This window comes from Corylus avellana, chromosome 10 (genome assembly GCF_965113065.1).
Source record: "Corylus avellana chromosome 10, dhCorAvel1.hap1.2, whole genome shotgun sequence".
Taxonomy (NCBI): Eukaryota; Viridiplantae; Streptophyta; class Magnoliopsida; order Fagales; family Betulaceae; genus Corylus; species Corylus avellana.
The window spans coordinates 13,137,056-13,163,572 of NC_142499.1; the positions used below are offsets into that span (position 1 = coordinate 13,137,056).

The 26,517-nt window shown below is 38.0% G+C and overlaps 1 protein-coding gene across 1 annotated transcript in view; it reads left to right on the forward strand.

Annotated features, from left to right (window-relative positions):
• The window catches only part of RIF10 (polyribonucleotide nucleotidyltransferase), a 45,210-nt gene that overhangs the window by 11,909 nt on the left and 6,784 nt on the right, over window positions 1-26,517 (forward strand). The window contains exons 5-17 of the mRNA XM_059606700.2: window positions 3,788-3,871; window positions 8,651-8,715; window positions 8,823-8,979; window positions 9,931-9,987; window positions 11,082-11,195; window positions 12,714-12,977; window positions 17,608-17,682; window positions 17,895-18,008; window positions 20,774-20,866; window positions 21,824-22,002; window positions 22,225-22,408; window positions 22,571-22,618; window positions 22,860-22,932. Coding sequence (XP_059462683.2) covers window positions 3,788-3,871; window positions 8,651-8,715; window positions 8,823-8,979; window positions 9,931-9,987; window positions 11,082-11,195; window positions 12,714-12,977; window positions 17,608-17,682; window positions 17,895-18,008; window positions 20,774-20,866; window positions 21,824-22,002; window positions 22,225-22,408; window positions 22,571-22,618; window positions 22,860-22,932 — 1,507 coding nt within the window. The remainder of the gene's footprint in view (window positions 1-3,787; window positions 3,872-8,650; window positions 8,716-8,822; window positions 8,980-9,930; window positions 9,988-11,081; window positions 11,196-12,713; window positions 12,978-17,607; window positions 17,683-17,894; window positions 18,009-20,773; window positions 20,867-21,823; window positions 22,003-22,224; window positions 22,409-22,570; window positions 22,619-22,859; window positions 22,933-26,517) is intronic.

Consider the following 26,517-nt stretch of genomic DNA (forward strand, 5'->3'; position numbering starts at 1 on the left):
AATGCTATGTTACATTCTCCTGCCCAAGAACACTCTGCTCGAGCTTCTATCTCCCAACGCAATGGCAAAGGGGATTCCAGAGTTGTGATGGTGGTAAGACGTTAGATCTTACTTAGATGAAAAAGACAAACTTTTTTTGTGATCATTGTAGTAGGTCACGACATACTTGGGATACATGTTGGAAACCTCATGATCGTCCTGCAAGAGGCAGAGGAGGTTGCTCATTAGGTGCACCACGACCTTGTGCAAATCACTCTTCTACAGTAGAGGTGACTGTTTCTACGCCTACTCTGAGTTCTACATCTGATATTGGTGCATTTAGCAAGGAAGTAGAGACTCTTCCGTGGCTTATGTCTTGCCTGGACTCGCTCACCATTGCATCTTCTGCTTTTTCCCACAAAAGTAATTTCGTCTTTGCATTGCATGCAACTCCATTGAATCAGATGAACCTTGGATCATTGTTATGGGGTCCTCAGATCATCTGACTGGTTTGTCCTCCTTGTTCTAATCTTATCATCAAAGTCAAAATAGCTCATGGTTCTGTATCACCCATATCTGGTAAAGGGTTCATTCCTTTAACGTCCTCTACGTCTCTTTCCCCGGTCCTGCATTTTCCCGGTTTTGCTGCTAACTTTTATCTTTTGCTTGTGTTACCCATGATTTGAATTGTAGAGTAGTGTTGTATTCTCATTACTGATTCTTTCAGGATATGGTTTCAGGGACGATGATTAGTAGTGGTAGCCTAAGGGATGGTCTCTACTACTTGGACTCTCAACCCCGAAGTCCTTGTTGGCTCAAACAAGCCTATCATGTTGTATGGGTAGATGACTTAGCTGCAAGGATATGGTTATGGCATCAGCGACTAGGGCATCCTTCTTTCCTGTTGTTATAGCCCATGTTTCCTTCTCTCTTTTTGCAAAATAATATTTCTAAGTTTCAACTTGAAACGCTTGAACTTGCCAAAAACCATCGGGTGTATTTTCCTTTGAGTCCTAATAAAAGTTTTGCACCTTTTGTTATTGTTCATACTAATGTTTGGGACCCTTACCTAGGTGTTTCTATAGCTGGTTATCGTTGGTTTGTTTCATTTATTGATGATTTTTCTCGAACCACATGGGTATATGTGTTAAAAACTAAAAGTGAGGTGTTCTCATTTTTCCAAATGTTTCATAGAATGGTTTAGGCACAATTTTAACACCTCCATCAAGAATATTCGATATGATAATGGGGGTGAGTACCTTTCTAGTGCTCTTTGCACTTATCTTAATGACCATGGCATTATTCATCAAACCACTTGTGTCAATACTCCACAACAAAACAGAGTCACTGAGCTAAAAAATTGACATCTTTTGGAGGTAACCCAGGCCTTATTGATGTCTATGCACGTTCCCAAATCTTATTGGGGTGATGCTTTGCTCACAACTGCTTATCTCATCAATCATATGCATTCTTGTGTCTTGAATTTCAGGACACCTTTTGAGGCGTTGGCACCACCCTCCTTTTCTTCTAATTTTGTTATTCCTCGCGCGTTTGCTTTGTTCACCTCCTCAGTGCCCAAATGTGTCTTTTTGGGGTACTCACCTACCCAAAAAGGGTACAAGTGCTAGCACCCTCCATTAAGAAAATATTTTGTCCATGGATGTCACTTTCTTTGAATCCCAATTGTATTTTTCCTCTTCCCAGACTTCTCTATAGGAGGAGAAAGGGAGTGAAGAGAAGTTGGGGAGTCCTTGGGCCTATAATTGCTATTCTACTAGACCAAGAACAACAATTGCCATCTGCTGATGAGCCTCTTGCTGGTATGACAACTGAATTTGTTGATGAGCCGCATCGGCCACCAGTAGAGGAGTTGAGAGTAAAGAGTAACCATATCTTACTTTCATCACTCTTTGCTATCAATGACATTGACTGTCCTATTACTCAATGAGAAGGGGTTAGATCTTTGTGTCCTATGTAGGAAGAGATGAGAGCCCTTCATAAAAAAAACACATGGGAGCCGATTGAGTTGCCTAGTGGAAAAAAAAAACTGGTTGGATGCAAATTAGTGTTTACAATGAAGCATAAGGTCGATGGGTCAGTGGAAAAATATAAGGTTAGGTTGGTTGCAAAGGCTGAGGTTGAGTGTTGAAGATGCAGGCTGATATGATTTAGAATTGATTTTATTCCAAGATTTGATTTCCAGATTTGATTTTCTTTACATATATTTCTTATTTATTGTAATTCCATACCAATGTGTGTTGCTTCCCTAATTAAATCGGTGTAGATGTATCATTGGATCACTGAGAAATAATGAGATTGAATTCTTCCTTCTTACCTTTCAACTATTCAACTCATTCTTTTTTAAAGCCTAATGAACTCTTCATAATAGTCACTTCTCAAAAAAAAAAAAAAAAAAAAACTCTTCATAATAGTTGAGCTTTATGAGGAAACACGACAATAGTGGCAACTTTTTGTTTTCATGTTTGTACGATCTACTTTCACATATAAGCATAATGAAATCATTTGGTGTTCCTCTTCCTGGTTTTTGGACTAGGTTGAATAGTTAATGAGTTGGTTGGAGTTGGCTACTATTGTTGCCTTTTTTTTTGCTAAGCCTCGTTCGTTTCTTCCATATTTTTTCATCCCGGGGATTTTAATTCCTTAGAGCACTAGCAGCAGACTCCCTATAGCCCATTCCCTCCCTATATTTAGGAAAAATCTCAAAAAAACCACAAAAAATCACCCACATCAGCCTCCTTAAATATAACCTGCACCATTGGGTTTCTAAAGTGTTTCCCAATGTATTGGGAAACACTGTAGCAACCCAATGGATTATTATATTCAAAAAAAAAAAAAAAAAATTGTATTCACTCTCCTCTCTTCTCTCTCCACTCATGCCTCTTCACTTTCCTTTTCCTTTCAAGAAAAACTACCCTTCCTTCCAAATCTCCCATATCCTCAAATCTCTCTCACCTTCAACTTCTTCACCTTCTGTTGAGGAATTTCTCACCTTCCTTCCTTCCAATTCCAAATCTCTCAATTTTCACCTTCCCATCGCAGACCCACACCCCTCATCTCATGTCTGCACTGTGAGAGAAGCTTATCTGCAGAAACAAAAAGGAATTGACTCTCAATAGAAGGAGACTGAGAGAGAACGAGATTGGAATAGATTTGTGGCAAAATTTTGATCTCTCTAAAAATCAGAGATTTGAGGCAAAAAACAGAGATTTGACCCACACCCCTCAAATCTCTATCATGTTCTTCATCGTCTTGCAATGGGAATCATCGGTGAAAAGATCTGAAGTCATTGTCAACCAAAAATGGTGGTGGTGAAAACAGTATGGGGAGGAACAAATATGCCTTCAAGAAGAGAGAGAGAGAGAGAGAGAGAGAGTGAATAAAAAAATAAAAGTAAAAATAAAAAATAATATTTTAATGGTATATGAAAATATTAAGGGAAGTTGTTGTGGAGTGTATTTGTATAGGGAATCAAAAAGTAGTTTTATTCCCTAAATTTAGAGAAAATGGATGGATATCTGCTGCAAGTGCTCTTAGGTGCTTGTCTCTCATACCTGCTGCCTTTTTTATTTTGTTTCCTCACTTCTATCCTAGGGTGGTAATAAAATTCAATAACTATTTCAATTGTTAAAGCAATCAAACTAGTTGTTTAACTAGCATGATGTAGCAAAATTGTTTTTAGCATTTGATTCTTTGCAAAAAACTGTGGTACCTATAGTATAACTTAATCCCTTTCATCTATAACATTGCTGTGTTATATATATATTTTTAAACTTACTGTTGCATGCAGGTTCTTATTTGTAGATTGATTGATAGGCCTTTGCGTCCAACAATGCTTAAGGGCTTCTACCATGAAACACAAATACTATCTTGGGTACAATCTTTTGTTGTTCCTCCTAAAGATTTGCATTACTTATATGTTTCCTTTTATTCTCTATATAAATTATTTAGTTTGCTTCAAGTTTGTCTCATTTCAAGGCTTTGTGGTTATATGCCAATCTAATTGCTTTAGGATGCTTGTGTGAATATAATGCTGTATGGACAATTGCCACACTCTTATGTTTCGCCAGAATTTAATTTCGACTGGATTAATATTTCCACATGCAATGGTAGGGTTGGCTATCCCTTGCATGACCATCTAGACAATCAGCTTTAATTGGGAGATTGTGAATCACCTGTCATTTTTAAGTTTAATCGCATACACTGCACTTCCAACCCCTGAGCACCCCAAACGAAGAAGAGTTTGATCCTTGAGTTTGACAACAAAAGTTTACATGATGTTCCTAAGTGTAATAATCTTAAGCCTAGTTTGTTTTGGCGTAAAATGTTTTTTGTCGGAAAATGTTTTATGCTGAAAATATTTTCCGGGAAAGCTAGTTATTTTCTGATGTTTGTTTGCAACCTTAAAAATTCAGTTGAAAACATTTTTCAGCGTTTGGCTCATTCGGAAAATCACAAAATATTTCATATATCATTCACAACATAAAATATCAATATAAAACAACTAAAAAAATAACTTAAAAAAGTTATTTTAAATTAAAAAATACACATCGACTAATGATGACAAATAAAAAAAAAATCATGAACTTTCAAGTTGGTAGAGCCATAAATAACCATAAATATTACCATTCATGCTCAACCATAAATAGTACAATGAAGTTTTGACTGAATACTACCATCGAAATTCAATCATATATGTTTTTACAATTTAAGTTCACCCAAAAGATTACAATCCAACAAGTTCAAACAAAATACTAGCATACATGGGAGCAATATCCACCATGGGTCAAAAGCAGTAGCATACATGAGTTAGACTATTTGACCAATAAACAAACTTGAGAGGTGCCAACGCCGTCGGGGTTGTGTTGGGACAAAAAAAGGCACTTTCCTTTTCTCCAGAGGTGCATTAGGGGCTTTGGGTTGTTAGGGCTGGTGTTGGGCTAGTGTGGGCTTTAGTCTTTGGGTCTTTTTCTTTGGTTTTACTGTTTGGTTGTGGCTACTTGTTGGGTTTTTGGGTTGGGTCTTCTTAGGTTTTGCCTTTGGGGTTTAAGTTGGGTTACCTATGTATACTTTTTGTGTACCTAGAGGCGCATTGCGTTTTTTTTTTAAATATACAATATTACTTATCAAAAAAAATAAACAAACTCGAACCCATTTTTGTTTATCAGATCAAGGACCTAGCTAAGAATTTGTAATTCATTTGTGGTTCCATGCTGATTGAGCTTTCTTACTTCCCATTCAAGCTAGACTAGTTCAACTCTGGTTTGCATTCAACCATACGAAATTCGGACTGAGATACCAGCCAAAAGGCACACTGGAATGATAAGCATCAACTGGTACTTCAATAGACCAACACAACTCAATTGAACAAGAGGTTATCCTAATGCTAATCCAACTGTAGCCGGGAGGCTTTCTCAAACCTTTTTCTTTCATCATCGTTCTTACTTCAGCTACAACATCCTATCTCCTCGAAGAAGCTTATAAATTTGATAGCGAGATATAATTTGAGGAGTTCTTTGGCTCTAGCTGAATAAGAAACCTTCGATTCTAAAGCTTGATAAAGTCGGCCTAATTATCACTAGACCAGGTTCTACTTGCACATTCCCATTGATCATTGCTGTCCAAACATAAACATTTCTACATCTCATTCTGTCAAATGCCGGTCTACCCGCAACAACTTTATTACTTCTTCAGTACATATCAATCAAACAGCAACCCAAGTGAACATTCGATCCAAAACCCAAATCCAATTCATTCTTCACAATATATCAATGAAACTCCCTCCCATAATCCCATCTACCTGACTCGAATTGTTTGCCCATTGGGTTTCAATCCATCATTTTGTATAAATTTTACCACTTGCCACATTTCCTTATCAAAATTGTACCTTTCGGAGCTAGGATAGCCCTTATTACATTCCAAGAACTCGAATGTCTCTTTGGTATTTCATCAAATAATTTCTGGGATTCACTAAATTCACCGCATTTGCAGTACATCAACATCAACAAATTGGCAACAACCTTATCCAGAACAAACCAAATTCTTAAACTTTTCCCGTGAATCAATTTCCCAGCAATTTCACGCTTGCATGTGGTTAAACTTCTTGTGGTACTGAATTTGGGAGAGCATCTAGATGCTAGGATGAAAGAATCGCATGTGTAAAAATCCTTGGTAGGGTATGCAGTATCATCCTTGTGTAAAAATATTGTATCGAAAAGCTCTTTGCTCATCAAAGAAGAGATGGGGAACACCCAAGCTTTGGTCCCTTGTGATGCAAAGGAGTGCAAAATATTGGAGTTGAAGAAGAAGGTGAATGAGACAAATGCAAGGCAATAGAAGGCTAAGAATGCCATTTGCTAAGGTTAGAGTTGCTTGGTTGTGGGAGCAAGACAAACTCTTCTTATAGATACATGCACGCTTCAGTTTGGCATTCTTGTAAGAAAAAGAAAGGGGGACATGCGCAGTGGGGAGTTGCAAGTCTGCATAACATAAGTCAGAGGTTAAGTTTTAGATTCTTTCCCAAATTCAGTACCACAAGAAGTTTCACCATGTGCAAGGTGACCCCTTTGAACACCCCAACTAGGTTGAAGCTCATCAACGTAGCCACCACCATTAGGTTGTGCTTCCTCCGAGAAGAAACCGAAAATGGTTCTGGGGAAGATGAAGAACGAGTGTTCAAGCTAGAGAGAGAGAGTGAAGCGTAAACCATCCCTTGTTTTTCTTAGTCAACCGCAAATGTTTTTAGTTCAACCAAGATTTTCAATCTCCCCAAACATCCAAAAGAAGGAAAATGTTTTCTATAGAAGATTTTATGCCGAAACAAGCAGGGCCTTAGTGCAGCTTAACTTCATTGAAACTCTTTGAAGTCTTCATCACAAAGTACTTCTAGAATATGAATTTTTTTTTTGTAGATTTCAATGTTTGGGCCCACACGTGAGGGGGAGTGTTAGAGTATTAACTAAATGATTAAATTGACTATTTCCTATTACCTTAAATTTTTGGGATAAGTGGTGATTTAACATTGAACTATCTTTTTGTTACTTGATATCAGTTTTGTAAATATTATGAAAACAATGGATTAGAGATAGATTACCTATGGGCAGAAGTCCTCCAAGCTTTAAAGAAACCAAGCTACGAATTATTTTATATAAACGGCATATTATATATTATTAAAAAGTGAGTGATTATTCGGGGTATTACAATTTAAGATGGGATTATGGAAAAATATTAGTAGGGGTTGGTAGAAGTTTTCTAGTCATACTAGATTTGAGGCGGGAGATGGCTCCAAGGTTAGCTTCTGGCATGATCTATGGTGCAAGGATATGGCCCTTAAGGAATCCTTTCTAGATTTATATGGCATTGCTTGTGAAAATGATGCTTATGTTGCGGTTTACTTGGAGATTTCGAGTAGCTCCAATCAATAGAATGTAAGTTTTGGTGGAGCGCTCATGATTGGGAGGGGCATGTCTTTGCCTCGTTCTGTAGGGTGATGTATTCAGTTAGAGTGAGATTGGTAGGTGAAGACAAGCTTTGGTGGGTTTCCTCCAAAAGAGGTTTGTTCCATGTTAGATGATTCTACAGTGAGACAGGTAGGTGAAGACAAGCTTTGGTGGGTTCCCTCCAAAAGAGGTTTGTTCGCTGTTAGATCATTCTGCAGCGTCTTGGTTCCCACGAAAGAGCATTTAGTGGACTAAGGTTCTTTTGAGGGTGGCCTTTTTTGCTTGGTTAGCAACCCTAGGTAAGATCCTTACCATGAATAATCTAAGGAAACAATATGTCATCGTGGTTGAGAGGTGTTATATGTGTAAAAGGAATGTGGAGTCTGTGGACCATCTTCTTCTCCATCGTGAGGTTGTCAGGGCCTTATGAGATGTTTTCTTTAGTCGATTTGGGCTGTCTTAGGTTATGCCTAGACGAGTAGTCGACTTATATGTGTGTTGGTGGACTGCTGGTAGTACTTGGAGTACTGCTGTGTGGAAGATAGTGCCTTCATGTTAGGACTTTGAAAGAGATTAAGGCTTTATTTTTTAAAACTTATCTTTGGACTGCTGCTTTTGTTTCTCCTTTGGTGATTAGTTATCATGATTTCCTCCCCTTTTTTTTTCTCCCTATAACTAAGTGTTTTTTCTTGTATACTTCATGTGTGCCTGGGGTGCGTTACGCTTTTAATGATATTTTGATTACTTTTAAAAGGAAAAATAAAGTATTGTGTGTTGCAAGTGGTTCTAGCTTAAGGGCGAGTATTAGAGTATGCTTTTCGTTTGTTTGTTTCTTTCAAGTTGAGCATATATGTTTCAACTTTAGCTTGAGGGGGAGTGTTGGAGGTGCCCCCACTAGCTGTCCCCGGTAAGGTGTCCCATTAGTTGTCGGTTAATGAGCTGTTTTGTCCTTTATATTTGAATGAATAGAATGAATGCAGAAGCGATGGCTTGATTTTACTCTGATCGATGTACAAACTTGTAATGTATATCCTCCTTTTTTGGTTGTTTAAATGGTAGAGATTATTTGCACTCTGTTTTCTTGAGCTGTTGGTTATGCCCTTTTTTCAGAATTGTTATACAGCATGCATCAAACATGATAGATTCAGAGGCAGTTGCATACTAGCTTTATATTTCATCTTCTTAGAAGTTCTACTGTGATATCATGCTTATAGGTTTTGAGTTATGATGGTTTGCACTCGCCTGATGCTTTGGCAGTCACAGCAGCTGGAATAGCAATGTAAGCCTGATCAATTTTCATTTTCCCCCTTTCCTATGAGGTTTAGGATATGTGATTATATTTAAGGCATTTTTGTTTCTTTAGTCTTAATGATTTAAAAACCACAGAGCTCTTTCAGAAGTGCCCAATTCAAAAGCAGTTGCAGGAGTTCGAATTGGTCTTGTAGGCGATAAATATATTGTGAATCCAACAATGAAGGAGATGGAAGAATCTGAGTTGGACTTGTTGCTAGCTGGTACAGATAGTGCAATATTGATGATAGAGGTACTCTTTTTTTTTTTGTTTTTTCCTAATCTGTTTTTCATTTTTTGTTCTATATCTTAATGAAAGTTAGTGGATGATCATATGCGTAAATTACATTTCAAAGTTTAGAACACTAGGCAACTGATCTTTATTCTTAAACAAAAGGATTACCTCTGTGGGCATTATGTCCAAAACCTATTGCAGCTTTAACACCATGGTATAAGTTCTTAGGCCCTTTTACTTGGTTTCATTTGCTTCAGAAGTATCTCTAATCATCAGAACTCAGGAATGCTGTATATCCTCCTGTCCATGCCATGTGAACAGAAGGAAAAGAAAACTTCAGTTTAGCCTCTGTACTTAATCTTTCAACATCAATTTTCTTTTCAAGTGAGCTGGACAGATTCTATGGGTTTCAATAAGGGGGAGTAGACTCTGAAACTAATAATAGTGAGGAATGGCTTCTTGGAAGAAATTCGATGTTAGAGGGTTTAAGGGATGGTTAGGTCAGCAGTGGGTTGAATATTGGTGGCAGTTAATAAGAAAAAAAAGAGCCTAGTAAATCACACTTTAGACTTTCCTAAGCAATCACACCAGGGGGAAGGCAATCGCACTTCAAAAGCTAATGGAATTTTTTATTCAACTCTTCTCTGAATTCAACATATTACATAAAGGCTTTTATATTAGCTGCTGCCAATCCTATCCCCACAAGATTAGGATTTTAAATTTTAGGTAGGTTTTTTATTATTATTTTTTTTTGGGGGGGGGGGGGGGGGGTTATATTACTTGCACGCTTCCTGTGTACTTAGGTGTGCCCTTTAGTTTTTTTTACTGAAATTCGATTACTTATAGAAGAAAAAGGTCATTTTTATCTTCTCATAGTTCTGGCTACAGCATGATCTTCAGAAATTACTGTGCTTGCTCATTTTCATGCTAATTCTTAGTCACAGACGTGTGTGAACTTGTTCATTGCAGGGTTACGGTAATTTTCTCCAGGAAGAAAAGTTGCTGCGAGCTGTAGAAGTTGGGCAGGTTGTTTGCTTCATTTAAGTATGTAGCCTATTTTGCTACATATTAATTAGATTCATTTAAGAGTATCTAAAGGCCCTTTCCCTCAAAACCCTATACTACTGAGCCACCTTGCCTTCATTTTACTAGCTTTGATGATTTTCTTGTTCTTCTTTCTTTTCTAGTAAGGGACTTTCTTGTCTACTTTCTGTGTGCTTGAGTTGAAAAAATTCGATTGCTTATAAAAAAAAAAAAAAAAAGGTGAGATTTTTTAGTTTAAAGAATTGAATGCTATATATGTGTTGGGTTATTTTTGTTAATATTTTTACTTTGGGTTGAAAGGTTCTTGTTTTGCCCCTTTACATGTCAAAGTTCACTGCCTTCTATGTTCTTTTAGAAATTTCGTTTAATCAAAGAGAGAATAGTGGATGAAGTACTTTCATAATCTGAATTTGAGCAAAGTAAATGGATAAGGTTTTCACTAATAAACTTCACTTTGACTAATTTGAGTATTATCTATATAAATTGAGTGATACATCAAGATAAATTGGACCATCAAGCTGCAATATAAATCTCTCCTAGTCTTGTTTTCTAAAAGCCAGTGACATTCTTTAGGGAGCACGTCTCAACATTCTGCATAATATCTTAGGATTGGTTGGTTTTGTTGGCTATTATTTTTGTATTTACATTGTTAGGGCAGAATTGAGCTAGTGGGTCATTGTTGATAACTTCTCTTGTCAGTTAGCTGATTATTCATTTACTTTCTTGAATGTCTACTTATTGTTGTTTATTGAGAAGTTCTTGTTTTAAGCCTTAATATTGTAGTTGTCATTAGTTGTTTTCTATTAGTCATCGTATTCTTACTAGGAGTGAGAGTCTGAGTTAAGTTTTGAGGCGATTTGCCTTCAAATATTATTCTTGTATCTTTTCACCTCCTGTGTTCGGAAAATGCAACGTTTGAAGTATATAACTTGTCATTTCTTGGATGTTCGTAATTGTACTTGAGAAAGTGAGAGTTTTGATTAGCCATTGTTTCTTTGAGTGTTTATTAGATGTATGCCTCAACAGCAAACAAATCTGTATCGATGGATAAGCCTTTGCCTGTTTGTTTATATCAGGATGCAGTACGAGTAATTTGCAACGAGGTGGAGGCTTTGGTTAAGAAGTGTGGGAAACCGAAAATGCTTGACGCAATCAAATTACCTCCTCCTGAGCTATATAAGCATGTTGAAGTATGTTTTATAGCTACCCTTTTATTGTATAGCATGTTCTCTCTCTTTCTCTCTCGCTCTCTCTCTAAATATTTTTTTTCCATTAATAGCAAATTTCTTCCAATATTTGTGGTTTAGATAATGAAGGGAAATTTTGAAAGGTGGTTTGTATATAAGAAAATGATGTATTTTACTAGAGGTGCTTTGAAATTCGATAGTTATACTTGGAAATGCTATAGCACAAGTAGTACTGCAAAGGTGTTAGGAACTATAAAGTGAAGGGGTCTAGCTTGGCAAATATATAGACCTCTATATTGGCTTCTGCATGAGTGCTTATTTTCTCCCTGCTTATTATTTTTATAATTGGTGGAGCGTTACATGCTTTTTATATTACGAGTATTACAGCACTTGCTTCCATAGGGAGCCTTATTAGGGCTGCTCTCTTTAATGTTAGCATTTGAACAAAATAAAAACTGAATCAAATAATAATTTGTTTTAATATATATATATATATATATTAGCTTGATTAATAATACATACAAGGCAAATACTTTGTAGATCCCCATCTTTTGAGTCCAACTCTATTTTTCAGAGAACAACTCTTTGTAAATTTGTTTATTTATTTTTATTTTTCTCCCTTTGGATACTTTTTATAGAGTATTTCTTCTCTTAAATAGTTATAACAGTAGCTAGAATTAAATAACATTCATATATTCATTAAAAGTCTAGCTTGTAGTTCATTAAGGGTATTTTGGTCAGTCAATTATTTCCTTGGAGTTTGTGCTTTTATGTATTAAATAGATATGTTATAGAGTATCTAGCAGAGGCAAGAGGTATAAAGTAATTGAATATCATTTTTTCTTTTGTAACTGAATTATTGAATAACCTTTCACTTGTTTATTTTGGCATCCATTCACATTCTGTCTTAGGCTGATAAGTTTACAATTGATAATTCAATTACAGCCATATATGGTAACTCCATACAAGTTGTAATTTCCATACCAAATCATTGACAGATAATCTTATGCTCATCGGATGCATTTCTTCATGGTTTATCCTATCTGCCCCAATTCTTTTAGCAACATCACCCTCTAATTTTCTCATCCTTGTGGATGATAGACCCAAGAGACCTAAAATATATTAGTTTCTTGGTATTTCTTGACCATAGATTTTTGCAATTCTTTTATCCCTATTCACATTTTCTGGTAACCTTGCCTCTTATATATACTCTCTTACTTCATGTTTACCTAAGACAATTTGGTATTCTGCGCACACGCACACACTAATCACACAACTGAAATATGATTAATAAAGGGTATGGGGTGCTGGATCAAAAAGACCTTTTTATATGGTTAGTTTCAACTTCAAGAATTCATCATAATTCATCATGGTATACTAGGGTTTCATGTGTACTACATACTTGCTATTTCTCCATTCTTCATTATTTCTGTATATCCTTTCTAGTGCTGCTGTGGTTGATTATGGTTATTGGAATGTGAATAGTAATGAGTGGTAAGTAAACAAATTCACCTTGTGCAGGAAATTGCTGGAGAAGAGTTGGGGAAAGCCCTGCAAATCAGGAATAAAGTACCTAGAAGAAAAGCTCTCTCTATGTTGGAAGAAAAGGTTCTTACTATACTTACAGAAGAGGGGTATGTCGAAATCGATGCATCTTCTGGAGCTGCTGAAACAGTACCAGAATTGTTTGAGGATGAAGATGAGGATGAGGAAGTGGTTGTGGATGGTGAAGTAGATGAAGGTGATGTTCATATAAAGCCAACTTTACGAAAATCCACACCCTTGGTAAATACAAAAATCTCCTAGTATACTTGTGATTTAAGGAATTCTATGTAGATATTGCTCGCATGATGCTATTTTTATATACTTCTAGTATCTGGTCTTAATGGGGGTCTTTAGTTTTTGATAATGGCTTTGGAAGGGTCTTGAATGTTGAGATTTTTAAAATCAAGGATTTTCCAACTCAAATGTAATCTTAAAATTACATTATTATCCCAGGATTTCTCCTATTCTTTGGAAAAAGTGCCATCTTGTTGCTTTAGAAACATGATGAATGCAAATTTGGGCAATTATTAGACACTTGAGTCTTCACATGATTATCTTTTTTGATAAGTAATAAACCAATCTCATTAAAGTGTAAGGCGCCCCTATGTACACCGGAAGCATACAAAAGGAACCACCAAACTAGCATGGGCAAAACGAACAAAGAAATCACTGGAACTAATCAACAAAAGAGACACATACGCCGCCGTCCATAAATACAAAGTATCATAGAACAAAGATAAAATTTTCCCCAACGTCCTTTCTCTGTCGTCAAAGCACATATCATTCATTTCCTTCCATACACACCGGAAGAGGCACGTAGGCACCATTTTCCACACTGCAGCACTCTTAGGCCTGCCATAGGGCCACTAACAATTAAGCAGATCAACAATACTTCTAGGCATAACCCAGGACATCCCAAAGCAACTAAAAAAGGCACTCCTAATGGCAGAAGCCACATCACAATGGAGAAGAAGCTGATTCACCGAATTTGCATTTTTCTTGCACATGCAACATCTGTCCATTATGATGATGTGCCACCTCTGAGATTATCCAAGGTGAGGATCTTGCCTAGAGCCACTAACCATACAAAGACTGCCGCCCTTGAACAAACCTTTTTTGGAAGAAGCCCACAACAGCTAATCTTCATGTCATCTTCATGGCGACTCTCCGGCGAGATCTGCGACCAGATTCGGATGTTTTTCAAATTTTGAAATTTTGAAATTTGAAAAAGTTTTGCGAGCGGTGGCACGGCTGGTGCTGCGCGCTAGGGTTCGGCGTGCTTGTTATGGAACGCAGCCTCTCTTTTGAAGCTAAAACCTTCTGCCTTTCGGCAAAGGTTGGGTGTCATAACCTTCGTTTGGAGGAAAGGAGAAAAGGATTCGTGGGGTATATTTTCGCGAGCATTCAGTGTTCATCGTGGTTGGTAGATACAGTGGAAGCGGCGATTCAGGCTCAGGTGAAGGAAGAAATCGCCAAATCTTACCGTGAGGGTGATAAGGCCACGATGGTCCACGGGGGAGGTAATAAGGCCGGAAGGTTCTTGGAGGTATCGGTGTTGGCTGAGGGTGGTCGTAAGGGAGTCATTTGGCTTCCGGAGGGACGCTTTGGGAGGGGTTGGCGGCGTTTTGTGGGAGAGCTTTGGCAACTGTTGGCGGCCCAGTTCAAGTTGTCCAGCACGGCGGAGCTTGGGGTTCCATCTTCGGCGGGGCTTCTCATGGATGCTCCTTCTTTGGGGGTCGATTTCGGGAGGTCTTTCGTGGATGTCCTTAGTTCTACTCCGGGCGTCGAGGCGAGAGCAGTAGATTACAAGGTGTGGTACCCGAGGTCTCTCGATTTGTTTCCGGGGTCGTCTTGTTTGGAATCGGAGTTTGACGATTTTTGGTTGCGTTCTGCCATGGATTGCTCTGCGTTGGAGTGCTTGCCTACTCCTCCGGCGGTGGCAGCTGGGTCTGTGAGTTCGAGGAAGAAGAAGGGTAAGATCGGTATTAGTGGGTTATTGAGGCTTCTAGGGCAAATCCAACGTAAATTGGACCGGGTTCGTGCTGGGCTTGCCTCGAAGCCCAATCGCAGGAGGAAAAGGGTTTGTATTTTGGGCCTAACCAATTCTGTTTTGGGTTGCGTTTCTGGGTCGGTCTCTAAAACGGGGTCGGGTCAAAATTTGGATCTGGTTCATCCGGATCAAAACTTGGATCCAGTTCAAAATTCGGTTCCGAGTTGGAGCTGGGTTCGAATCTAATTTTTGTCTCGAATTCTTTGCCTTTGGATCCTGTTTCTGCGTGTGCGTCGCTTTTGGTGCCTTCTCCGGGGCTTCCTCTGGTCACTGAAGATGTTTTGGAGCCGTTGGCTAGGTCTTCTTTGAGTTTGTAGGTTACGGGTTTGGATTCCGACGATGGGTCTTCTCCGACGGAGTTCTCTCTCTCTTCGATGCGAGCTTTGGGCGAGAATGTCGGGTCTGCCGATGATGGGTCTTCTTAGGGGGCTGTTTTTGTCCCTTCTGCAGAGGATTTACCGGCGAGCCCTTTGCGCAGGGATTGGGAGGATTCTTTTTTTTCGATGCCTGAAGCCCGCCTAGGTGCGCCTGTGCCTTTGGAGCTTTCTGATTCGGGGCGTCTTTTTGTTCTCAAAGAGGCCTTCTCTGTTCCTTGGGAGATGGACTCTCCGGTGAGCCCTCTTTGCAGGGATAGGGAGGTTCCTTTTTTGGGGGGGGGAGGAAACTCAAGTTGTTCGTCCTTCTTCTCTGGCGAAAGGCTTGATTCGTCATGGGTTCTTTGGTCGGAGAGCTGTCTCTCCCTCTCCGGTGGTGTTGAAGGATTCTTCCTTGTCTTCTAAGGGAAAGGACCCTATTCCGGAAGTCTCTCTCACTTTGCTGGTGGAGGTTCAAGTAGGCTCTACTGTCTCGCCTACCTTTGGGGTGGCTGAGCTGGGTCTTCATTCCCTTGCTGCTACCTCCTTGCTCTTGTCTCTGGTCTGCACTTCTCTCTCGACTACTTCCCTTTTCGATGGGGCGGCTGAGATGGGTAGGAGTCTTAGTCGTCCTTTTCCTCGCATGACAGAGAGTGGTACTCCCATTTATTCCTCTATATCCACGTCCCAATTGTGGTATACCCGGAGGGTGAAGGAAAAAGTCGCAAAGCAGCTGCATAAGAACAAGGACCTGCTTGTCGAGGTTGTGGTTGAAAAGAGGGAGCCCGTGGTTGAAGCTTCTACTCCTAAGGTTAAGGGGATGAGGGAGCTCAAAAATCTGGATTTCTCCATCTCTCCGGTGAAGGGCCAGCGTCGGAGGGGATATTTGGGTTCGAAAAATGCATTTTCCTTTCCCCCTAAGGTGCACTAGGGCTTTTCTTGGGTGTTTGGTTGGGTCCCTTGTATTCCTTCTTGTGCTCTTTTCTTGGGCTTTTTCTGGGTTTTTGGTTTGTTAGGGTGTTTGGTTGGGTTCCTTTGTATACTTTATTGTGTACTTAGTGGCGCTTTGCGCTTTTTTGATATATACTACATTACTTATAAAAAAAAAAACACCTAGTAAAAAGAAGTAAAGACATCCACCTCCCAATCTTGCGCCACTCTTGCAAAGCTCACATTCCACTTGTTGGAACCGCCCAAAAGCTCCAAATTAGCCGCTATAGAGGCTTCCTTAGCGCAAGCGAGACCAAATAAAACTGGAAAAGCTACCTTTAGAGCCGCTACCACACTACTGGTCATGCCAAAAGCTGATCTTGGTGCCACCCTCCACCTCAAATCTAATAAAGCTGAAAATATTATCCCACCCTTTCTTGATATTCTTCCACGACCTCACCCCAAAGGCTCCAGTTGGAACAAGATTATGATTATATTATGATCTTTGTACTTCCATGTAACTATGTGGCTATTAATGGATAATATAAAAACAAATTTCGTAAGAATGGAATTCTCCAAACGATTTCTTGGGTATGTTTAGGTTTGCATTGGGAAATTGCGCTTTTAAAGCCAAAGGAGTTTTTTAGAAAAAGCTTCATTTTTAAGCTTTTTCCAAAATTTTGTTTTGGCCATTTAGAGTAAAAAAGTCAAAGAAGTACTTTTAATATTTTTACCAAACATACTAGCATTTTGGGTTCTGAAGTACTTTTTAAACTTCCTAACGTAATCCCAAATGGGTGCGAAGAGAGGTATCAATTGTAAGTGATGTAAGCTAGCAACACTGTCAATGCGAGCTTTTAAACTGAAACATAAACTGGCAGACAATTTCTAGATTTCCTTAGCAGGGCAAGTCCATCTATGCTAAGATGCACAATCAGTTCTAGTTGAGAACGAGGAATTGCAGGTCCATCTATGTTATGATTGATTGGTTGGACTGATTCTCTTACTTAATTTTTCCTGGCTTCTTGGAGCAACTTTTGATACTACCTTGAGAGTTTTTTTCCTTTAATTTTTTGGTGCATATCTAGTGTACATCTTTTATGTCCAGGGATGTGCCCCTTTCTTTATGCTTTTAGTTAATTATTTTACTTAATCAAAAAATCAAGATACCAATGTGAGTTTGTATCAGGGACTCTATTTGACATTTAAGCTGCAGATATGATCTGCTTTGTTTGGCTGGCTGCGTCATATGCAAATGGCTTAATATCCTTTTGAGTTGATATAGATCCTGCATTTATCTTGATGTTTTTACAATTATTTAAGTTATATGGGTTAAGACCTATAGGGGAAATAATAATTTTACTTCATTTGGCAAATTTTATATATTTTCTTAATTTTTGAAGGTCTTTTGGATTTTATTTTATTTTACTGCTAAATGAATTATTGCTGGTCTATCTTTTATGTTTATCTTGTTAAATTTTTAAATAGCATATTGTGGTGCAAGCGTCAATGGATTACAATCACTGTCCTTTTCCAGCTTTTTTCTGAAGTAGACGTGAAGCTGGTTTTTAAAGAAGTTACATCGAAATTTTTGCGAAAGCGCATTGTGGAGGTAAGAATGATATCTTTCTTTGTAGTTCCAGACATTTAATTCTGTTTTAGTAACAATTCTTTCAAGGAGCTGGAGAAGCATTCTATAACTGGGATCCCTCAAGCCTCACTTTTGGGGTTAGGGCAATGTCAGACAATTAGGATCCCTTTGTCGAGTGTGATTGATACCAGGAAAGTCATATTCGAAACTCTTTTTTGCTGAACTTGTTGTAGGGTGGAAGAAGAAGTGATGGACGAACCCCTGTTGAAATACGTTCAATTAATTCAACTTGTGGATTACTTCCAAGGGCACATGGAAGTTCTCTTTTCACCCGAGGGGAAACTCAGGTTTGAAACAATGTAATTTTGGTTTTGAATACATGCCTTGATGACTGCCTACTGTTGTTTGTTCTTCTGTATGTGTACATGGAGCTGCTGTTTTTCCATAAATAGTTTGTTGGTAAAGTAGGTCTATAATGAAATAGCTAAGCCATAGTTTTTTTTTTTTTTTTTCTTTTTTTTTTTCGTTTATAAGTAATTAGGCCAAGGAGAGGGGGAAGGAGAAATTTGAACTAATGACCTTTGCTTAATGAGGCATGATTCCCAACCGATTGATTTACCCCTTGGGGTAGCTAATCCATAGGTTTAGTTCTATTTTGATTACAAGAAATAGCTATTTCCTGTATTAACTATTTCTTATTTTTAAGGGTGGGAATAGCTATTACATGGCCTGCATTCTAAACATGAAAGGGCATTAGAAAAGGGCTATTCTATGCGGTAACCACTCTCTCTCTCTCTGTCTCTCTAAGCATGGCAGGCTTGGAGGAATAGTGGTATGGAACCGACCATAGCAACCTTACTGTAGCAACCCACAGTTGGTGATGCTTCTCCTTCCTCTCTTTCTCTTTAATCATATACCAACTGCCTCCTTACCCACCTTGAGCCCAACCACTTCCCCTCCCTCTTCTATAATCCGAGCTGATCCCTCCTGCTTCGATGTACTCCTATTCACTCGGATCCACCATTGATCTCCTCAAGTTTTGCGACTACTCGGGGGTTGACTGTCACCCCTCTTTCCTCTTTCCTTCTCACTTCTTCATCTTCGTTCCTAAATTTTTTCTTTTTTTTTCTTTCAACCGAATTTTTTACTCCTTTCTTCAGTTTTTATTTTTTTATTTTTATAACTCTCACCACATCTTTTTTTTTTCATCATTCCCATTGAACGAACCAATCCAAAATCACACAATTTTTTTTTCATCTTCCCAAGGCCAAGGGTATGCTATAACACTAGCCGACTACCTATTCTCCAAACAACCTTTTTCTCACTTTATTTTTTTAAACACCTTGCATCTTCTAGAATGTACTACTTGTTCATCTTTTTGACTAATTCAAACCAAGAAAGACTACAAAAGAGCCAAATCTCGCACTGAATTTGCATCTCAGTGATCTTATGGCAGAAGCAACGGCATTAGAAGAAATCATGGTGCTGGCATGATATGAAGGCTGCGACGGCATCGGAGAAGAGTTTGGAGCGCCCCTATGCACTTTTTGTCTATAGTGGGGCTTTTCTTTGTATACTTTCTGTGTACTAGGGTTGCGCCCCTCTGCGCTTTTCAATAAATTACTTATTTATAAAAAGAAAAAAAAAAAAAAAAAAAAAAAGAGTTTGGAGCGATATCTGCAGGACGAGATGAAGTTCAAAATGGATTTGTCGGAGCAAGTGATTGTTTGAAGCTGGAGGTTGAGGGAGACGACCCTAGTGGAGGCAGGGTGGAACTGGGTCTTCTGTAGGTCGAGTGACGAAGACGAAGATCTGAGATTCTTGCCCAGCAAAACACACACACACACACACATATATTTTTTACGAACATAAACTCAAATGGAAATAAAGAATAGAAATAAAGGTTTCGTGACTGTGATTGAAAACAATCCAAAACAAACACACACACACACACACACACACACATATATATATATTTTTTACGAACATAAACTCAAATGGAAATAAAGAATAGAAATAAAGGTTTCGTGACTATGATTGAAAACAATCCAAAACAAACAAAAGGAACAAAATTAAAATTACTATCTAGGATCGAAACACTGGCATTAGCCGAAAGGCTTTGATACAATGAAGAAAATCATAATCAAATGGAAAAATAAGATAATAGCGGAAATAAAATAAAATAGAGAGAATGATTTTACTTGGTTCGATCTATAACTTATGTCCACAGGATAAAGTTCTAAGGCTACATTATGCTCTTATTCACTTGGATAATTTTACAATACAAGGTCCCTATTTATAGGGATGTGGAGAGAATACAAAATGATATGGCTGATAAAATCAAATCAAATATATTCAATTCTGATCTGATTTTATCAAGTACAATCAATGCTAATATATTCCCATAATATCAAATCTCACACAATATATTCTAACAGATTTGTGTTTTGACTGGGGTGCCAAATTTTTAGCTTGTCAATGTTGAATGCTGTCCCTTGTACACTATGTGATTTATGTTTTTCAACACTTCCAACCGTGTGCATAATTTTATTAATACATTTTTAATTTTCAGTACTACCTTTGCCTCTCTTATTTTCTTTGACTTTCTTTTAACAAGCAATGGATGTATGTCTGTGTCATTCATTTGTTATAGTTATGACCATGGTTGTGATATATCATAAATAAATATAAAACATAGCTTATAGGCCACATGATAATGCATGAATTTGTAATAACTTATATTTATTAGATGTAGACACACACACCTTCATTGCAATCTCTTCTCTGTCATTTCTACTTTTCCAGGATCATTTGTATTTGACCTGCCCATATTGTACCCTTGTCCTGTGTCTCCATACCTCACCCAAAATAACTGAATTTTGATACTGGAGGTACTTTCTTTGATGACACTCTTGATCATCATTTAGTCAGGATTAGTAGTGGGACCAGTGAGAACTATTCGGGGAGTTGACATTGTTGTGTGTTCTCTTTTTGGTGATAAGATGTAGAATAATCATGAATGCAGTTTTATGTGTATACTTAAGGTTATTAATGTTCATTATTTCATTTCTATGTTTATCATCAATTTACTTTTTATTTTTGGTGTTTACAGGCGTTGGCAGTGACTACACTTGGTGATAGACAGATGGCACAAAGAATAGACAACCTTGAGGGTGCGGATGAACTGAAGAGGTTTTATCTCCAGGTCTCTTAATTTATCTTTAGTACCATTTAATAATATGTGGAGAACCTCTCTTGTAGGCAACATAAACAGACATTTTTTCTTAGCTATAAATATGCTTCAAGTCTATATATTGCCTGCAAATTTTCATTTTGTGGCCCATTATTATGGAATTAAATTGGTTTATCTTGTGCTTCATAATATTCTTAGAAACATTATATTTAAGCTTTTATTGTTTTACATAACCTATGTTTGAGAAATTATATGGCCTTTGCATTTTTTTTACGTCTCCATTTTTAAGACTATTGTTTGAATTTTCAACTGTTACTGTTGAGCATGAGCTATAGTCTTAAAGGTGAAGTTGTTGGGTGGGAAATCATGAGATCATAATAAGTTTTTTTACATTACTGTTATGTATGAAAATGGTAAGTCCTGATGGAAGAAAGTTAATACAAAATTTGGATGTAATAAGTCAATTCTTGTACAGGAAGAGAGCTAATAAAATGAGGAAAGGTTACACTCGATGTCAACTTGTAATTCTATTCCCCTTCCTACAAAACTTTTTGTTTGCAAAAAGGAAGCTCGCTGGCTCTCTGGTTTACATGCGATGCTGATAAGTGGAGTTTGAAAAATAACAAATTGTTGACTTTAATCAAGTCTGTTTCTGTGTGGAACAATCATGCTTTGGTGCTCTTCCTTGCATTCTGCTACTGCTTGCATGTTTTACTTTATGAGTGACTTAATCATGATAATTAATTATATGCACCACTTATGCTTATTTAGCTTTTGTTCTTTAATATATATATATATATTTGGTTGCTTTATCACCATCATCATCATTATTATATTCTTATGGAGCTTCTCAACTTGCTTATGAAGCTGCTAGTTATAACTGTATTTCTTGGATTTGCAACTTTGATATATTAGCCCTGAAAATATTTAGAACCTTGCTGATTGTTAAGAACTTGTATAATATTTCAGTACTCATTTCCTCCGTCATGTGTTGGAGAAGTTGGGCGAATTGGGGCACCTAGTAGAAGAGAAATTGGTCATGGAATGCTTGCCGAGAGAGCTCTTGAACCAATCCTGCCTTCTGATGATGATTTTCCTTACACCATACGTGTTGAGAGTACCATCACTGAAAGCAATGGCTCCTCAAGGTGGATGGTTATTGAGTTGATCAGTAAAAACTAAAAAATGTGATTTTTTTTATTCTATGTTTCAAGTATTTTCTGAAATTTAAAGAGCATGTTCAACTTATGTCATGGATATTTGTCTAGAGTACACCTCTTCTTTTTTCTGAGAACTGCATATTGAGGCCTTCACCATGTAACTTAGACATTAAGGTTTACTTCTTAACATCAATTTCTATTATGCAACAGCATGGCATCTGTTTGTGGAGGTTGCTTGGCATTGCAAGATGCTGGGGTTCCAATTAAGTGCTCTATTGCTGGGATAGCAATGGGTATGGTTCTGGACACTCAGGAATTTGGGGGAGATGGAACTCCACTTATTCTATCTGACATAACCGGATCAGAAGATGCCTCTGGAGATATGGATTTTAAGGTCATATTCTAGAACTCAAGTTATTTAATTTTTAGTTTGTTCGATGGGTTTTCAATTAAATTTTCCATAAGATCTGAAAATGCTTGTACTCAAGATGAATTACTGAGATATCATGCTAAACAAGAAAATAACACGTTTAGTTAAACAAATTGGTGATTGCAGGTTGCTGGAAATGAAGAAGGAATAACTGCCTTTCAAATGGACATAAAAGTGAGATATTATCTGCATTTTATAGCTTCTCTCCTTTTGTTGTTTGTTTATGAGTAACTGCCATTTATGAATAAAGGATGCTATTCTGTATCCAACCTCCTTCCCTGGATAGTATATATAATTTTATTATTTTTTTTTTTTTAAGAAAAAAAAAAAAAAAATCCGATGTATCTGTGTTCTTCTGTAAATTGGTAAGTTTGATAATTATATGTAATAACCACTGACCCTTCTTTTATGATAGGTGGGAGGAATTACTATACCCATTATGAGACAGGCACTATTCCAAGCAAGAGATGGCCGAAAGCATATTCTTGGTATGCTCACTAATATGCAATACTAGAATTAATGAAAAATTCTCTCTTTGATCCTCTGGAGTTCTTCTTGTTGTTGACATGGTAATTAGTCTGAATTTCTTTTCAAATGGCTCTTAACATATAAATAGCATGACCAACATGCATGAACAATAAGTTAATGCCCAATATCGTATGCATGGGCATACAAGATTATACACTTTCAGCAGGAGTGAAGATTCTGTTAAGCTCTAGGCATGCCTTTCGATGCCCTAGTTAGAAAGGAAAGATGAAAAGTTTCTTCGGCTTCATGTTTTCTTTAATTTGTAAGACTAAAATTTCTTTCTAATCTTTCGTCATACTTGGCTCGTGCCTGATGGTAAAGTGCGGGGCATGTTTTTAGCGCATGTACAGCAATTAGTTATGGTTTCATTTTCTTTTCTTTTTATTTTTATTTTTAAGTAAATAGAACTCTATAAAGAAAGCTGAGAGGGAGCTGCCTTAATTATCCTGGTTGTATAAAAGCTCTTGGACAAACTCTAAAAGTTCATATACCAAGAAATTACAAGAAAGAAAAAGTTGGAATACTACCCAAGTTAGTGATTAATTTATACAAGGCTATTGAAAATAATGATCTCTGGGTGTTTTGAAAGATCCACTCATGTGGGGTGCCGTGCCGGGGAGGGTTTATTTTGCTGCCGGAAGATCGTGAAGGGCAGAGTTGGAGTAGATTCTTTGGGGAGCTGAGCAAATTAATCGCATTCTTCGAAGCCATGAGAGGGCTTCCTTCTTCCAGCGACTCTCCTTTGGATTGGATGAAGAATGAGAAGAATCTGGGTCCTGGGCTGGGGTGTTTCTTGAGCCATTGGCGAAAGAGGAACCTTCCAAGGACACTGGATTATCCTTTGGGTAAGAACCGAGCTGTTTCAAATTTGTGTGGTGGTGCAATCGATGGAGACGGGACTGGTTGTGCCATAGACGTTTCATCACTTGATGTTGCAAATGGGGGTAGGGTTGTGCAGAGCAAAAAGGAGGATCTGTTTTCTGTCCTTTGGTTATTAACCGCCTTAACTGCTAACTGCCTAAAACGGTGTGATTAGCAGTTTTAGGATTTGGAAAAACCTCTAACCGCCCATATATATATATATATACACACACGTGAGTGTTGGATGACACTAGAGTTCTATCATGAGTGTTCTTCTATTGACACTTGATGTTTAGCTTCCTTGTCTTCATCTTCAACGATATCTCTAGTAGTAGGAGTTTGATTTGGTCTAATATACCCCCGCAATCTCTCCAACTTGTTCTCCTACAAAGTAGGGGATGGGTCTCACCTTTGTTTCTGGCAAGGCGTGTGGTGCACAGAAGCAAATCTTAAATCTTTTTTCATTGAACTTTATTCCATAGCTTGTGACAAAGAGAAATTAGTGTTGGATTACATGGACGCTTCAAGCAATTCTGTCCATTTGAACCCAAGCTTTCTCAATGCGGTCCAGGAGCTTGAGTCCCTTGTTGCATTCCTTGATATATTGTGCTCTTCGAAAACCCATCCGAGAGAGACAAATAAAATGTTGTGGACCCCAACAGGTAATCGTGGGTTTGATGTTGAGAGTTATTACATTTCACTACATTCTGGATACTCTTGTCTAATTCTTTGGAAGAGCTCCTGGAATGTGAAGGCTCCTCCTCGTTTCTTCACTTGGATGGCAGCTTTGGGCAAAATCCTCAAAATTGATAATCTTAGGAGGCAGGGTCTTACTCTTGTTAATTGGTGTTGTCTTTGCAAAAAGAGCGAGGAGATTGTTAACCGCCTCCTCATCCATTGTGAGTTTACTGTCAAGATTTGGGACTACCTTATTTGGAGTCTCGTGGGTCATGCCTAGCAATATACTAGAGCTACTTTACTGTTGCAAGACACAAGGTTGGGGTCAATCCAAAGAGGCCATATGGAAAGTCATCCCTACTTTACCAATGTGGAGCATTTGGAGAGAAAGAAATCGGCGTCTATTGAGGATCGCGAGTCTAGTGAGCTTCAATTAAAATCCTCCTTGAAATCTCTTTTAGACTGGGTTGTAATGTTTGTTTCTAATTTTTCTTCCTATAATCTTGTAGATCTTGTTAACTTTTTAGATATTCGACCTCATTAGGGTGGTGGCTTCCCTTGTATACTTTTCGTGTACGCGAGCTTTACTTCTCTTACTAATAAAATTATTAGTCATCAAATTATATTAAATTAAATTCTTACCCAAAAGTGTTAAAAGAAAACTGTTTTTTTTTTTTTTTTTTTTTTTTTTTAAATTTTTGGAGATTATTGTTAAGTGGCCTCATACTTTTGTAAATAACTCTTAAGTCGTTGCGCATATGAAATACAACATATAAATAGAGTTTGCAAAGTTGCCACCTGTTAGAAGAGTTATTAGGGTTTGAGGATATTTTGGTCATTGTAATATTTCTCTAAACCTATATAATAAGATGTGTGGTAGGCTATGAAGCAAGTTGAATATCTTCCACCTTTTGTATCTAAATCGTTTATCTAAACTACAACATGGTATCAGAGCCTTAGGGTTTAGACCCTTTGTCTAGCTGTTTCGTTTGTAGTTTTGTGTTTTCTTCCTTTGGTTAAACTTTTACGACTCGGTGTTGGCGAGTGTCCCTCTGGTGGCAGCACCGCCTGTGTGGCAGCACCCTGATAGGGCTCTAAAAGAGTTGTTCGTTGTGAGAAAAAAACAGTTTGCCGTGTGTTTTCACGGTGGTTGTCTATCATGTAGTGGTTGTCGGCGTTGTTTGTGGCTGTGTTGTTGGGCGTGCGAGGTTCATTCGAGTTGGTTATCGTTGTTGTTGTGTCATGCACAATGGTACTCGGTCGCTAATCCGGTAAAATCTGGTGATTCCAATGGTTTTTGTGGCTACTCCGGTGACTTTTGTGATGTGGCATCCTACATTGCCTGTGTGTGAGAAAGGGGATGTGCTTATATAGAGTATGCTTTCTCTAAATAGTATGAGGTCTTTTGGGGTAAACCCAATAATAAAACCATGCGGACTTAGCTCAAAGCGGACAATATCATATCATTTAGGCCGGGGTGTTATATATGGTATCAGAGTCAAAGCCCATCTTGAGATGGGGGGAATGTGCACAAGCCTAGGCAATGTGGGACACTACAATCACCTTCTCTTGGGACCCAGCGTCCTCACTAGCGACTCTTATAGGCTTGTGCACGCTCTCCCCATCTTAGGCTGGGCAATGGCTCTGATAACATATGTAACATTCTGTCCTAAATGATATCATATTCTCCGCTTTGGGCTAAGCCCGCACAATTTTATTATTGGGTTTATCCTAAAAGGTCTCAGACCATTTAGAAAGAGCATGCTCTATATAAGTATCTCCCCTTTCTCACACCCAGGCAATGTGGGACGCCACGTGTTTCCCGGTAGTTTTTTTGTGCTCTTCGATGATCTTTGAGGTGTACAGAGGTCGCTGAGTTCTGATCGTTGGTGATTTTTCCGGCGTGCTGTTGGAGATGGAGATCGCTATTTGGTTACTGCTGGTGGTTGTTTCCTATCTTGGATAAGGATAGCCATGTTCCCGATTTGATAATTTGTTTATGTTTG